This window comes from Scardinius erythrophthalmus (assembly GCF_964197995.2).
Source record: "Scardinius erythrophthalmus genome assembly, chromosome: 10".
Taxonomy (NCBI): Eukaryota; Metazoa; Chordata; class Actinopteri; order Cypriniformes; family Leuciscidae; genus Scardinius; species Scardinius erythrophthalmus.
The window spans coordinates 29,217,174-29,234,373 of record NC_138230.1 but is presented as its reverse complement, the minus strand read 5'-3'; the positions used below and the strand labels follow the sequence as shown (position 1 = coordinate 29,234,373).

General features: G+C 35.9%; 1 protein-coding gene across 1 annotated transcript; it reads left to right on the top strand.

Moving 5' to 3' along the window:
- The first annotated feature begins 850 nt into the window (after positions 1-850).
- cthrc1a (collagen triple helix repeat containing 1a) lies at positions 851-15,987 on the top strand. Its single transcript, XM_081377422.1, has 4 exons — positions 851-1,085; positions 3,732-3,950; positions 12,273-12,489; positions 15,258-15,987. The coding sequence occupies exons 1-4, from the start codon at positions 966-968 to the stop codon at positions 15,398-15,400; spliced, it is 699 nt and encodes a 232-aa protein (XP_081233548.1). The 5' UTR covers positions 851-965; the 3' UTR covers positions 15,401-15,987.
- The last annotated feature ends 1,213 nt before the right edge of the window (positions 15,988-17,200 follow it).

Here is a 17,200-nt window from a genome sequence, read left to right as displayed (position 1 = left end):
AGAGGGAAAAGAAACTTACGGCCCCTCACTGAATGAATAGACTACTTGTTCAGGAACAACTATTCATTTTTTTTTTCACCTTAAAGAGTGGTATTTTAAATCATAATAGCCAATAGCCAACAACCAGAAAAGTCTCATACACAAGAGTTTCACAAGTCACCCTAGGAGACCAAAGCCATTTTATTACCTCAAAAACATAGGCTACTAAACTTTAAAGAACTGGTTTTAGGTTGATACTTCATAACTTTCATGTGTGTATGTAGGCTATATGACTTTGTGATACAACCATGCAGGTTACATTTTTCAATCACTTCCTGTTAAAATTTAAATAAATTAATTTATTCTGAATGGTGAAATTTACATTTTGTGTAAAAAAAAAAAAAAAAAGGATGCTATTTACACTGGGTGTAAATAGAAGTAGTTGTTTGTACCAAGCATATTGTTTTCACAAGTGCAAATAGTGATAGATAGCCAATAGGCCTAGTAGGCTACTACTGTCGTCACACTACAGTGTGGATATAGGCTAATATGCTGTTTGATCTTAACATCTGAGCAATTGGTGAGTGGAGTCAGTGAGCTATTTGCACTCAGATGAAGTTTATCATTAGGTGTGTTGCCACGTGGTACATGTTAGTTTTCTCGTCGCTGGTCTGGAAGGATCAATGACAGTCGTTTGTGATTAGACGATGAAGCTATGCATAAAATAGAGATTATTTGGGCGGATTTTCATTTATGTATCAGTTATTAATCCTCGAAATCTAAGTATAGCCAACATATCCATCTCCAATGATACACGTCCCGAGGTTTGAACACTGGTCTATAGATCTTTCTTCGTTGTCACGCGCCCCCTGCAGGAAGACAGAATAGTCTCCTTCTCTTAGAAAAAGTTATTAGTTGGCAACAGTTGGATCAGAGCAGGCACACTGTACACGCGCGCGCACACTGTAAACCTCTGCAGTTTAGCAATGATGGTTAAAATACTGCCTCAGCTTCTCATTTGCGTTTGGATAACTTTGACACTCTGTTTCGCCGAAAAAGCTAAAGAAAGGAGCGGCCGGCAAAGAGACGCGGAGTTTACTGACAAGGTAGGCTAAGATACGTTTTAAAGAAATGCAAACCCAGGTCAAAAATAGGGAAGATGCATCGTACCAGATGATAAATATTTTAGTGTCCCCGTCTTGTAATTTTTAAAATGTGTTTCAAATAGTCAGGCTGATTCGCCAAGATAGAAGTAGCTACTTCATTTGGATAAAATACTAAATTATTGTCATTGTTAAAGTGGCTTTTTCCCCCTTGTAATTTGATTTTCTGTTCTCCCTTACTTATGATTAGTTTGATTACGTTTGATTGAAAATTTCAATAAATGTTTAGCTCATAGGGGAAAGGCAGAATTCAGCCTATTAATGGATTCAGAGAATAGGGTTATAATTAAATAATTTATGGTAACGTTAATTAGTATTGTGTTGCTTTTTTTGCTCTAACACACGCACACACACGGACTCACCATAGGCGTAATGATTTTTATACTTTGCAAACTGTATCTTCTATTCCCTAACCCTACCCCTACCTACCCATCACAGATAATTTTCTGCATTTTTACATTTTCAAAAAAATATGATTTAGAATGTTTATTAATCCATTAGGTGATCTCAGGTTTTTCATTTGGTCCCCAAAATGTAATATAAACCAAGACAAACACAAACACACACACACACACACACACACACACACACACACACACACACACACACACACACACACACACACACACACACACACACACACACACACACACACAGAGCCCAATGACAATGAACAATGGCTTCCCAGACAGCAACATAGTTGGGCCTACGCAATGTTGCTGTCTGGGTTGGCTTTGTAGTGATGTTTGAATCACTAATTAACCAAAGTTTACATTATTGATTCGGAATTCATTCAGTTGAATCATTTCGCAAAGCGTTTGTAAGAACTCCATTGTAAGAACTTTGAATGGAAGCCAGAAGTGGTTGACGTGTTGTACCCATAAACAACTCAAGAGCTGACGCATGATATGTAGGCCTAACCTAATCTAAAATTATTGTCTGTAATTAAACATCAACGGTCAAAAAAATCGTCTGTTTCATTGAAATCAAAACTGTTTCATTGAAACAAATAGATCAGGCAAAATTCTGACTACTCGATGGCCATACCCTCAAGTGACTCTTTATAGAAAATGCTACATGCGGTAGATTTGTTTCGTGAACACAGTTTAATCTAGCCTATTGAATGAATGAAAATATGTATAACGGCAAATGGACCAACAGTAGTCAGCAAACCACACACAAACCTTTCAAGTCAAAGTCTTTGGCTATATGCAAATAAATAAAGTCAAATTAATAAGATGATGATAATAATAATATAATAAAACAGTGATAACAATATACTGAATACTGTGTAATTGCTGAACTGAACAGTCCAAAATGTAATGATGAATGAATGAATGAATAAATAAATAGATCAACCTATCTTTACCACACCAAACCACACCACTAAGACTCATTTGGATTTTTTATGTCCCACTGGTGTATGATTCCATAAAACCTGTGAGAATTGGCCTTGGTCTGTAAAACCACCGCAAGGCAATAGAGAACTGTCATTATTGAAAAACCCCAAGAAAGTGGATTAAATTTACTCAGTGGATGAAAACTCAAGAAATCTGACTAAAAGACTAAAGGCCAGTTCAAACCAAGGACGATAACCAATGATAAAGATATTGTTTTAAAAATAATTCAAAATTTATAAGAATAGCAGAGTCCACTTCACAACTATAATAAAAACTGCACTTTTTTTTTCTAGCTCATGGATGAAACATTTATAGCCAATCAGAATCCACCTGATTTTAAGGAGCTTGAACATTTAAAGCGGCAGACAGCTTAACTGCATACAACTTATAATAAACAGAAGTTATTGTCCATTGGTGTGGATGCTAATATAGCTATTGTTATAGTTATCTTTATAGTTATTGTTTTTGGTGTGAACAGGCCTTAATTCAGATATTTTATTGTTGTTATTATTTCAACAAACAGCAATATATGATTACAGTGTAAGAAAAAATCCTCCAAAATTTCAAAAGTCTGCCAAAATACCTGTAAATATTCATGTCTTGTGTAAGAGCTTAAAGGGATAGTTCAACCAAAAATAAAAATTCTGTCATCATTTACTCACACTCAAGTTGTTCTAAACCTGTATTACACAAAAGAAGATATTTTGAAGAATGTCAGTAATCAAGCAGTTGATGGGCCCCAATGACTTCTATAGTATGCAAAAAATAGTAATACTATGGAAGTCACTGGGGCCTATCAACTGTTTGGTTACAGACTTTCTCTTTAAAATGTCTTCTTTTGTGTTCAGCAGAAGAAGGAAATTCATACAGGTTTGGAACAACTTGAGGTTGAGTAAATGATAACAAAATTACATTTTTGGGTGAACTATCCCTTTGAATCAAGTGAACAGGCTATGACTGTGGTCAGGGGATTTAACACAAAGTTCTTCATCCAATTTTATGTTTTCATTGTTTTTGCCATTTCGGCACAAATGTATCCGTCTTCAAGAATAGGGTCATCATGGTGCTCTCCCACCCACAGCAGACTGTGCATCATGGTGAATCACTGTCATCCTCATTAACTAGCCAAAAGACTCTGAAAAGTACTGAAATAGTTCCATGCCTCTTTTCTTCATGTTTTTGTCATTAGTACCAGCCATGCATGCAGGGTGTACCTGGAGTGCAAGGCAGGGATGGGAACCCGGGGATAAATGGCATTCCAGGAACACCAGGAATCCCTGGGAGAGATGGATTTAAAGGCGAGAAGGGAGAGTGTGTGACAGAAAGGTTTGATGATCCCTGGAAACCTAACTTCAAACAGTGTGCTTGGAATTCATTAAACTACGGCATTGATCTAGGCAAAATAGCTGTAAGTATTATGTTCTTAAAGGAAGAGCTATTCAACTCCCTTATATTCTCTGAATGTACTTTGCTCATGGGTGCTCAGTTTTGCTGCCATGTTGTTTTGAACCAGTCATAAATGGTATGTGACTAATGACTCTGGAGCCTCAGGAAATGACATCATCAACAGTGATTGGCTGATGGCCCTGCGATAACATTAACAGAAAACCTTTGCTAGTGAAAAAGCTATAAGAAGGGCCTAACAGGGCTATGCCAGCCAAACTTTAAGCTTACGACTGTCACATTTCGATGGTAAAATTAATAAATAATGAATGTGTGAGTATATCAACAAAAAAAACACAAAAAAATGACCACCAATATGTTTGGAAAAACCATAAGGTTTTCTTGAGCTAATAAATAATTTAAAACATAAATAATTAACTTAACAATAACAATAAGGTTCCATTTGTTAACTATGTACACTGGTTAACATGAACTAACAATGAAAAATACTTCTAAAGCATTTATTAATCTTATTTAATGTTAATTTCAATATTTACTAATGCATAATTCATTAACTAACATTAACTGATGGGACCTTACTGTAAAGAGTTACCCAATAAAAATGATAAAAAATACTTATTTTATACTTAATATTGGTAGTCCTCATCTCAAGTTCTGAGAATACATCATTAATCGGACAGTCACAAATAGTCTAGCTGCAAAAGTTCAAATATTAACACAACCAAAGCTCAAATTGGATCTGAAAATTCTGCGTGCACATACAGTATGATCGGAACTCCATGCAGCTCTCATACTACTCTACATTGGAAATGAATGGCTTCCATCGTTTGTTGGAGATGAAAAGTTAAAGGGGGGGTGAAATTCTCATTTTCACTCAATCTCATGTTAATCTTGAGTACCTATAGAGTAGTGTTGCATCCTTCATATCTCCAAAAAGTCTTTAGTTTTATTATATTATATTAAGAAAGATAGGATGTACCGAGTCTTTCCGGAAAAAAACGAGCGGCTGGGGGCGGGCCGTGTGGGCGGAGCTAAAGTTGTGCTAACGCGCCGAGCTAGTAACAACACACAGAGACAATAGAAGCAGTTTTACTCACCGAACTTATCATTGTGACTGCTCGATCCTTAAGCATATAGACGATCTGCAAATCCGTCGATCTGGGCTTTGTTTATAAAACAATCGTCGTCGAAATGCAGGGAACAACAGTCTTACACAACTCCGTTTATGCTCAGGAAAAACAAACTCCATCCACTGGTGCCTTAACGCCGGGTTCTTTGGGAATCTGTGCAGGGTTGTCTTGCCCTGGCAACCAAAAACACACTTTGGTGACATTGGCTTCCCAAAAGCCGGGCAGGGCGCTTTGATGGCGCACTGCTTTCACTCTCTTGCTCTGGTTTACGAGTGCGCGCGCGCCCGCGATCTTACCGGAGAAGTGCCCTTAGGACCCATATTAGGAAATTCCGTTACATCTGACGTCACACATACCCATACTCGAAAAAAACTTTCCGAAACTTGTGACAAACCGGAAGGACAATTTTTGGCACAGAAATACTCCTTCAAACGTGCAATTAAATTTTTGAAACTTTGTCCATGTTTAGCAGGGGAATCCAACTCTTTAACAGTGTAAAAAACTCAGTATGCATGAAATAGCATTTCACCCCCCCTTTAAAAGGATGACTTCTGTGTTTGGACAAACAGTTAGTCCTGTCCCAAACTCAAACCATTGGTTGAGCCAGAAGATAATATGTTAGACTGCTCAAACAAACACAGCAATGTTTTGAAAGTGCTACAGTGTTCACAGTCTTCAGGAAATCAGCTGACAAATCAAACGGATTGGAAGCATTTTAACATCCCAAAAAAATGACACACTTCACATTTAACATCAATGGTAATGGCTTTAAACGTGAGCGCAGCAGTGATGATGTCAAACTGTAAGTTCGCATAAGTCTGGTTCCCTCGATAAAAACTAGGGATGCACCGATACCACTTTTTCCAGAACAAGTCCGATACCGATTCTTTAATACTTTTTGATACTTGCCGATACAGAGTACCTGTATACCTGTATTTTCACTGCATTTGTAATTTTTTTAATGTATTGGGTAGAGAAACCAAAATAATATGAATCATATTAGTCTATTCTATTGCTGTATCATATTTTATTTATCATTTAATAGCACAGCACATATTTAGAGCTGCTTCAGCAGGACTCAGTGCTGAGGATTGGGTCAGTGGTTCAAATGTTTAGATACTAGTGAAATATCACAATTCTCTATTCCAATTTAGATACTACAGCAAAAACTTCTAGCCTAATTATTGTGAATTTAAAACATTATTAAAGACAACAAGTAATGAGTTAGTAATAAAATATGAAGAACAAATAATCAAATTATAAATAGGACAAATAAATACAATAGAACAAAGTAATTAAATGGGAAATAGCACTGCTTATTCATTACTGTATACATTAAATATAGATGGATATTTATAAAGTTACAAAAGGTATTTAGTCAAGAGCAGTGAGTGATTTCTTTGCAGGTTTATTAGGCTGCTGTCCCTTTAAAGGGGGGGGGGTGAAACACTCAGTTTCAGTCAATCTCATGTTAATCTTGAGTACCTATAGAGTAGTATTGCATCCTTCATATCTCCAAAAAGTCTTTAGTTTTATTATATTTATAAAAGAAAGATAGGCTGTACCGAGTCTTTCCGGAAAAAAAACGAGTGGCTGGAGGCGTGCCGTGTGGGCGGAGCTTATGCGCCGATAGCTAACAACACAGGCATTTGAAGCAGTTTTACTCACCGCCTGCGGTTCCAACGCACGACCGTGAACCTTTATCGCTGGGACTGCTCCATCCTTAAAGATGAACTGAACTGGAATTTTGAGTAAAGGTGATATAACAGATGTATTTTATTTATTCTCATTGGTACAATTTTTAAAGTGGCAAAATTTGTTAAAAGGGATAAAATGGTATGTTGAAAATGTTGTTGTTGTTACACGGGCGCCTCCATGTTGGATTTCAACATTCGGCTACGTCACTGGAATGGTAAGCTACTCCATTGCTAACCAACACTAGCAGAGTAGCGATTGCATGCAGCCCCTGGATTTCGAGTCCGTAGTGAGCATTTTTTAGCGACAGACTATTTTAGAGAGTTGTACTTTCAATACAACAGGTTCACTGGTGAGGGTTAGGCTAAACCTGAGGCCATTCTGTCAATGTTAAACTTTTCAGGCTGTAGTACAGGGCAGACCGATAGACCATTGGCAAGTTCTAACACCACCGATGCTATCTATGTTACCGCAGAGACAGGGCGCTGAAACGCTCACGTCAAGGCGGAGGACAGAGAAGTATGTTAACTGTTACCATGATAGCAAGTTATAGCAAGCTAAGCAAAGGGCTGGATGTAACGTTGTCACATACACAAAACATGTACATATTCACTTACACGCACATATAACGTGTAACGTTAGGCTTTATAGCGTTCAACAAAACTGAGACACTCATTAATTGAAATTGAGTAACAAAATCAAGCTAAATACCAAACGATCCAACCTAGGGAAAGAGCTAGCAGCTAACGTAAACACGTTGGAAGCACTTTTGTCAAACTCCACAAGCTAGCCACCACTCCGACCATACTGTAGGCTATAAATCATGACTCGTCTCGATAATAATGCGTTTACTAGCTGCTAATTAAACCAGCAGGTCTGTAAACAGATTCCAATGTCCTACCCACCCTGAAGCTAGCTGATGTCCATCGTCTCTCAGGGCACATTGTTGATACAGAGGAAGTTCACGGTTTTTTTTTTTTTTTTACGTTTCTTCATTCTGATCCATTTGCGATCCATTCTATTCTGAATAAACAAACAACGCAGTTTACATGCTTCATCCTTGTTGCATTATTCATTAAGATAATAATTAATAAATGCACGCACAATTATCCGTTAACTTGATAAATGTTGCAGATATGTTTTATGCACAAACAAATGCCTTTCAACGTGCACAATTCAGAAGTAATGAATGTGCAGCAATTTGTACAAATAGAGAGTCTGTAAGCCTCTGTTGTAGCCATTAAATAAGCTCATTTAGTTTCATATTTGTTAAAATATTAATATATATATTTTTTTCATCTATGTTGAATATAAAAAAGTTAACAGCATGAGTAAAATAGGGTGCGCAATATATCGAGAGATATGGAGCGGGTCAGACATGATTTTGACCACTTAATTAAGATTTGCTTTGTAGAAAGCCTTTCTTTTAAGTGAATTTCGTTTTGTATAAATTGTATCTTAATTTTAATATTTTTTTCATCAACCAATTGCCTGTATTTATTTAATTAATAAGCAAATATAGCAGACATTATAATCATGGAGGCGTCCGCGCGTCCACTTGCATTGCACGTGAACTGGAGCGCATCTCATCCTAACTTAACCGAAACTCAGTGTATGCCTTACAGACATGAGAAATATAGAAATGTCTTTAAACGAAACAATTCAAAACGAAAAGAAATAGGCTACTCTCTGATTATGTAATGATGTGCATTTCTCTCTATAGGCGCGTTCACTATACGGAGATGGCGATCGTCAGCTTAATCTTTGCAGCTGACACTGTTTATTAAATCAATGCATGCGCGTCACCGGATTTACAAATGCACATCTTGCTTGTTGCACGCACACATATTATGTAGGCTACATATTACGAAATAATGAGATATTATGTTGAAATAATTAGGCTAATTATTAATTATCATTATTAATAATAATAATAAATCTATAAGAATATTTGATTGAATGCTGAATGTTGCTTGTTCAATTGAATAAAATTAATACTTTAATTGTGATAATTAAAATAATTGATTATTAAATATTAAGTGGCCTATGTTTGCTCATTTATTAATACTATTTATATAATATATCTAGCACCCCCTCAGCACCTGCGTTAAAAAATTCTCTGGCGCCGCCCCTTGTTATAACGGCCCACGTATTAAAAAATTGGCAGGTTTAAATCGGGCTTGGGTTCATAATTACAGTTAATGTGTCGGGCCAGGCGTGTGGTGGTAGTCAGATACCCATGCCATTAAAATGACTCATTTTCGTCTGTGTATAGGACCTGCAGCTGCAGCTGCCTATATACCTTCGCAGGTTCTACCATGCCGGTGACGTCATCGGAATTGCCAGCGTTCTTATACTAACAAACGCAATTTTTGTGTTGCTTAAAAAAAGAGCTATATTGATATTTTTAATTCAAATTTTTTGTGTAATTTACTTTTAATTGTCATAAACAACACATTATCAACGTTGATTATTTCAGTTCAGTTCATCTTTAAGCATTAGACGACCTGCAAATCCGGCAAACACTTCCCTAAAGCCGAGCACAGCGCTTTGATGGGCGTACTGCTTTCGCTCTCTCGCTCTGGTCTACGGGTGCGTGCGCGCCCTTCCGGGAGAAGTGCCCTTAGGACCTAAAGCCTAATGTTTAATATTTTTTGAAGTGCAATTTTGTTTACATCCATTTTATTTATTAACAGACATTTATTTTGTTAACAGACACTGAGAGTCCATTGCTTTCATTGTTTTTGGTTGTTTTGTTCATTTTTTTGGATATTTAAAATGTTTTCCGTTTTCAATGTTTAATATTCTTTAGAAATAAAAGTTTATAGATCGTTGAAAAGGTGTACCTGCATTATTATGCCATTATAATTATATTAAATGAAAATGGTCTCAGAACGACAATATTATCGTTTATCGCGATAATTTCTTGGACAATTTATCGTCCAGCAAAATTTGTTATCGTGACAGGCCTAGTTACACATAAATCAGGTAACAGTTCATTTTACTTACATATACAATTTAGTTTTAATCCAAATGACTCGTGCGCTGAGTGAACGATCAGCAATCCAGAGCATTCAACAGAAGTGCTCTCTCTCTCTCTCTCTCTCTCTCTCTCTCTCTCTCTCTCTCTCTCTCTCTCTCTCTCTCTCTCTCTCTCTCTCTCTCTCTCTACCATCAGTTAACGTTAATAATACATGCCTTGTTTTTCTTTCTTTCCCATTGACATCTGAGTGAACTGCAAACATTCCATGCACTGATGTCCATGAAAAAGAGATGCACTTAACAAGCTCATCCCTAACAAAAACCCAACAGGATTTTTTCATTGCTTATTGTCTGCAATAATTCAAAAGCCAATGTGACCAACAAAAGTTTATGATTCATCATGATAATCTTCACAAATGAGCAAATTTTGGGGGGATTTTGAAATACAATCACCACAAGTTAAAAGTAAAATAAACAAACCACACTACATTCTCATGACTTCAGCGTCACCATCACTAAGCTTCCGATAGCTCTTTCAGACTTTCTTTAAAAACATTTTAGAATAGCATAGTTGAGTTAGAATAGTTTGCATAAACATAATAAGGCTGTGAAAGCAGACTAGCATGACGATGTTTAATGTCCCAGACAACCGTAGTCCCATTTAGACACTTGTTAGCAACTGCCTTTATCGAGACAAGTAAAAGTTGTAAAAAATTACAAGTGGTGTGTTACTGATGTATTTTATGTCATGGACTAACATGTGAAAATATGTTGAGTTTGGATTAAACACAGACCTCATTTCAGGCATTTTACCAAAAATCCATTAAAAAAACCCATTGACTTCAAGGCGCTGGAACAGGAAGTGGTAAATTGAAATTTGTTTCCGAGATTTAGCCTACATTAATACATGCAGCACTCTATGTTGCCAAACCAAAATAGTCTATAACACATATTATACTATAGACATATACAGTTGTGTTCAAAATAATAGCAGTGTGTTTAAAAAAGTGTGTAAAGCTCAAAATCCTTATAATAACTTTTATTTCAATACACGCATTTTTCTTTACAAAGTCAAACATTTACTGTATATACTAAAAAAATGCTTGAAGATTTAGCTTTCTTGTGAATCACTGAACTAATATTTAGTTGTAACCACGGTTTCTGAGAACTGCTTCACATCTGTGTTGCATGGAGGCGACCAACTTCTGGCACCTGTGAACAGGTATTCCAGCCCAAGATGATTGCACTACATACCACAATTCCTCTGCATTTCTTGGTTTTTGCCTCAAAAACAGCATTTTTGATGTCACCCCACACGTTTTCTGTTGGATTAAGGTCCGGGGATTGGGCTGGCCACTCCATAACGTTAATCTTGTTGGTCTGGAACCAAGATGCTGCTTGCTTACTGGTGTGTTCGGGGTCGTTTTCTTGTTGAAACACCCATTTCAAGGGCATTCCCTCTTTGGCATAAGGCAACATGACCTCTTTAAGTATTTTGATGTACTCAAACTTTTGATCTGTTGTATGTGATAAATAGGCGCAACACCATATAAGAAACATCCCCATATCATGATGCTTGTGCCATCATGCTTCACTGTACTGTGGCTTGAATTCAGTGTTTGAGGGTCGTCTGACAAGCTTTCTTCGGCCCCTAGACCCAAAAAGAACAATCTTGCTTTAACCAGTCCACAAAATATTGCGCCATTTCTCTTTAGGCCAGTCAATGTGTTCTTTGGCAAATTGTACCCTCTTTAGCACGTCATTTTTTCAACAATGGGACTTTGCGGGGGCTTCTTGCCGATAGCTTGGCTTCACATAGGTGTCTTCTAATTGTAACAGTACTCACAGGTAACTTTAGCTCTTCTTTGATCACCCTGGAGTGGATCATTGGCTGAATCTGCGCCATTTTGCCTATTCTTCGATCCATTCGAATGGTAGTTTTCTGTTTTCTTCCACGTCTTTCTGGTTTTGGTTGCCATTTTAAAGCATTTGATATCATTTTAGCTGAGCAGCCTATCATTTTCTGCACTTCTTTATATATTTGACCCTCTCCAATCAACTTTTTAATCAAAGTGCGCTGTTCTTCATAACAATGTCTGGAATGGCCTTTTTACTCTGATTTTCAGAGAGAAATGCACTATAACCAACATGTACAGTACAGTACTCCCGTTGTCCTTAAATAATGGCTACTTGTTTGACACCAGTTTTTTCAGAATGAATAACCTCACTAATTGAACTCCACACTGCTATTGTTACACGCCCCTTTCAGCTAATGATTCAATTACACAGAATAAGCAGCATGCATGTCATGACTGATGGTTCTGTTGTTTTTCTATTATACTTCTACACCTACTAGTAAATTATTTGCCATGTAGAAATATAATTTCTACCAAAAACAGTGATTGATCTGGTTAGTGATGTTGGACTGCTATTATTTTGAACACAACTGTATAGGTTGCCTATTCAGACATTCATTCAGTGATTTAACAATGGAAAATGACTTGATTTCTCTGTCACAGGAGTGCACATTCACCAAGCAGCGTCCAGACAGTGCTCTGCGTGTGCTGTTCAGCGGTTCGCTCAGGCTTAAGTGTAAGACGGCCTGCTGTCAGCGCTGGTACTTCACCTTTAATGGGGCAGAATGCACTGGACCGTTACCCATAGAATCCATCATTTACCTGGACCAGGGCAGCCCTGAGCTCAACTCCACCATAAACATTCACAGGACGTCCACAGGTATCATTTACAAACTATCTGCATCTGATCTGCAAGATAAGGTCATTTTTTATTTTTTGTCAGTAAATTGCAAAAAATATACACATTTTACATAGACAAATAAGGTAAACACTGCTTAGACACTTAAAAAGAAACTTAACATGTTAAAATGTATCTGTGCAATAGAATTATTGTAAAATGTTGCCAATAAAATTATTAATAACATATTTCAAACTTATTTGCTTGGATCTTATAATTAGCTACTTAAACATATATTAATTCATTCCCATATATTTTTAAATAAAAAACTTGATGTTATAAAAATATTTGTAACCATTATTTGTTTATGGCTGCATGTGTGATTCAGACACTCTGTAATTATGGAGATATACATTTCACATCTATTTATGGCTTTGTGGTTTCCAAAATATGGCACATAGCAAACATAAAATGGTCTCTACACCACCAAAATATACATTCCATTAAAATATACACTCCACATATATTGTGTATTTACAAGAATTTGTTTATTTAAAACTCTTTTTTTTAACCACGTTCATTAATCACATAACTGACACTTTCTAATGATCACAAACTGTTTTAAAAAAAACTATTCTGTTTGAAATACCATTCTTTCATAACCATAATCCACTATCGTACACATTTCATATTTTTGAACGCAGAAAAAGGCTCTCATGCAGATTTCTTTGTCACGTGGATTCCTTTGAGTATTCTTTTGTGTGGTCGAAGGCAGTTTGGCAGTTTTCGTAACCATCTATACTGCAATTACAGAGACCAGAGGAATTTGAGAGCTCTTTGTGGTTTCTCACCAGCTCACATCTTAGCATACATCATATCTATATACAGCGATTTTAATTCATTTAGCAAAACTGAACACTGCACAGTGCACACAGACATGCACGCACACACACACACACACACACAAAAACAATTCCAGTGAAATATATCAAGTCAAGTATATATTTGGATAGCGCTTTTCACACAGATTGTATCAAAGCAGCTTCACAGTATTAAATTAAAATAATACAACAAGGTTTGTTTCTAGTGGAATTTATTGATTGATAAAATAAAATTAAACATCCCCAAAATATCCCCAGCTGAGCAAGCCAAAGGCAACAGTGGCAAGGAACCGAAAAACTCCATCAAGTGACCTAATGGTGTCCTAAAACTCCATCAGGTGACCTAATGGAGAAAAAAAAACCTTGGGAGAACCCAGGCTCAGTCGGGGGCCAGTTCTCCTCTGGCATTTATGAACTAGAGGCCGGATTGTAGTTTGAACTGTAAGATTAAAAATATTATATGAATACCTGGCCGAAAAGATGCGTCTTTAATCTAGTTTAACAGATGGAACAATGGAAACTAATTCCATGTTTCCTTATAATATTTCCAAGTGGCAGCATATATATTGAGAATAATAGAGGGCCCAACACAGATCCCTGCGGCACTCCATAGTTTACTGAAGTTATGATAGATTTTTCTCCATTCAAATAGACAAAATGGTAGCGGTCTGATAAGTATGATCTGAACCAGCTTAATGCTTGTCCTTGAACACCAGTATAATTTTGTAGTCGATCTAAGAGTATTGTATGATCTATAGTATCGAACGCAGCACTAAGATCAAGTAAAACTAGTATTGAGATACAGCCTTGGTCAGAAGCTAAAAGTAAATAATTTGTGATTTTAACGAGCGCAGTTTCAGTGCTATGGTGCGGCCTGAATCAAGACTGAAACTTTTCATAGGTGTCATTTTCTTGCAAGAAAGAGCCCAGTTGAGCGGACACAACTTTTTCTAGTATTTTAGACATAAAAGGAAATTAATGGGTCTATAATTTGCTAGATTATTATGATCTAATTGTGGTTTCTTAATGAGAGGTTTTATAACTGCCAGTTTAAATGTTCTTGGAACATGACCTAAAGATAAAGACGTGTTAATAATATTGAGGAGAGGCTCTTCCACTACAGGTAACACTTCTTTCAATAGTTTAGTTGGTATAGGATCTAATAAACATGTTGTTGTTTTAGATGAAATGATAAGTTTATTTAACTCTTTTTGTTCTATAGTTGTAAAGCACTGTAATTGTTCTTGCGGGGTGATAATTGAGGCTGAATAATAAGGCGCAATTGAAGATTGAACGTTTACAATTGTGGTTCTGATGTTTTCTATTTTCTCAGTGAAGAAGTTCATGAAATCATTACTACTAAACTGTAACGGGATATTTTTTTCGGGTGATGTCTGTTTATTTGTTAGTCTAGCCATGGTGTTAAATAAAAACCTTGGATTATTTTGGTTATTTTCTATTAGTTTGCGGAGGTGCTCAGCCCTGGCCGCTTTTAGGGCCTTTTTATAACGTGACATACTGTATATGCCCTAACAGACATCACAAATAAAAAAATATAAAAATTTTGAAAAAATTCTCTCTAATCGCAATTAAAAACTGTTTGGGTGGATATATACAACGTGTGATATGCATTATTTATAAATAACTTGACAGCACTATTTAACCTGTGATTTTAATAAATAAAAAAAATTGTGACTTGTTAAAAATACTTAAAAAAGATCTATTCTTTAGTAAGTTCAAACAAGTTTTTTCCTTAAATAGTTTTTGCACTATATGTGTTTTGAGTGTGTTTATAATTAGGTTTAATATTATGTTTAATCATTATCCTTATATAATTGATTAATATTACAAATAAATACTAATGACAAAAAAAATGCAAGAGAAATTTGTGTCTGCCTCTGTAACAACTGCTTGTGTTTTTTCTGCCAGTCGAGGGGCTCTGTGATGGGATCCAGGCTGGTCTGGTGGATGTTGGGATATGGGTGGGCACTTGTGCCGACTACCCTCGTGGTGACGCATCTACAGGATGGAACTCTGTGTCCAGGGTGATCATCGAAGAGCTTCCAAAATGAGCATCCCTTCTAACTGTTCACTGTCGCTGTCACCATGGCAATAGAAGACATCGACATCATGTTCCTTTCACAGAAAGGGCCTTCCTCATAGAAATTGGACAAATTAAAACTAATAGTGTTGCTTTGAGTCAGTGCAACTCTTATGTATTAGATTATGATTCTCAGGCTCAGTTAAGAGGGATTCAGTATGCTCAATTTAGATAGTACAGACAATTAGAGAGAAATAAGTATCATGTTAGTACTATGGTTCTTTGGACAATACCATGATACAAATTTGAATGATGAAAAAGGACCTTGTACTATGTAAATATCATGGTAAATGAATATGGTATTGAAACGGTACCATGTTGTTACCCTAAGATGTCATCACTGTACCATGTTATTGCCATCATTTTTTTATGTAGAGAGTCCAACAAAGATGTTCCTTGCTTTGCTAATATTTATTTAGTGGTCTTCTTTGTGCCTGTATGACTAGAACTCAACATATTTTTGTATCCATTGTGTGTTTTTTTTTTTTAAATGACCAAAAACTATGAAGAAATAGTCAGGGTCATGTTTCACCTCAATATTAAAAAAATGTAATGTGGAAACAAATCTCAATTTATTTAATGTATGTAATTTACTTTTTTAAAAGTTGTTTTTTTAAAGAACTTAATACTTTTATTCAGCAAGGATGCATTATATTGATAAAAAAAATCAAATAATGAAAAATGTTCTATGGTTTCCACAAACATTTGAAGCAGCACACCTATTTTTAATATTGATAAGAAATATCAACTCAGAATATTAGAATGATTTCTGAAGGATCATGTGACACTGAAGACTGGAGTAATGATGCTGAAAAATCAGCTTTGCTATCACATGAATAAATTACATTTTATGATATTTAATATTATTTTTTATTATAACAATATTTCACAATATTAATGTATTTAATGTATTCTTGATCAAATAAATGCAACCATCAGGGCCTTCTTACAAAAATGTTAAAAACCAAGGTAACACTTTACAATAAGTTTATTGTTGTTATATAGTTTATAATTATAATTTTAACTATATATTATATAGATTTTGACTACAAAACCATTGGGTGTGATTTTGCATTATATTAATAAAAAAATAATAATTGACTTTTATTAACCCGTTACACCATATACACATTTTTTCCACATATACGTACAGTACATGGTGAAAAAATAAAACACATTTATACATATTAAACTGCTTGTTAATAAAACTAGTTGAGACCAACTGCTTGATAATTAGCTTAAAAATCAGATGAAAAAAAGCAAAAAGCACCACATAAAATGGGGTGTAGATGGGAAAATGCAGTGAACTGCACTGTGTAGCATGACTAAGGCTTGGAATGTCTGGTGTGGTTTTGAAGTAGTTTTGCAGCTGTTGTTCTGCTGAGAATTCAATATAAAAGAGAAATCAGAGTACTGTTAGCGCAGGTTAAGATACACTGACCCACAACGTTATAGTAACTTAGAAATGTGTCAATGACTGTCATTGCATTAGTCATTGCATTAAAGATGGCAAAAAAAGACAATTAGTCTTGTCTTTGACACTGTGGTTTTCAAAGATTAGTAGATCATGTTGATAGTTAATGATGGAGTAAATCTGCTGTGACACCAGTGTGCACCTGACTTGATTGATACATTCACTAAAAAACACCAAATGATTGAAAATCAGTGCAAAAACACACACACACACACACACACACACACACACACACACACACACACACACACACACACACACACACACACACACACACACACACACACACACACACAC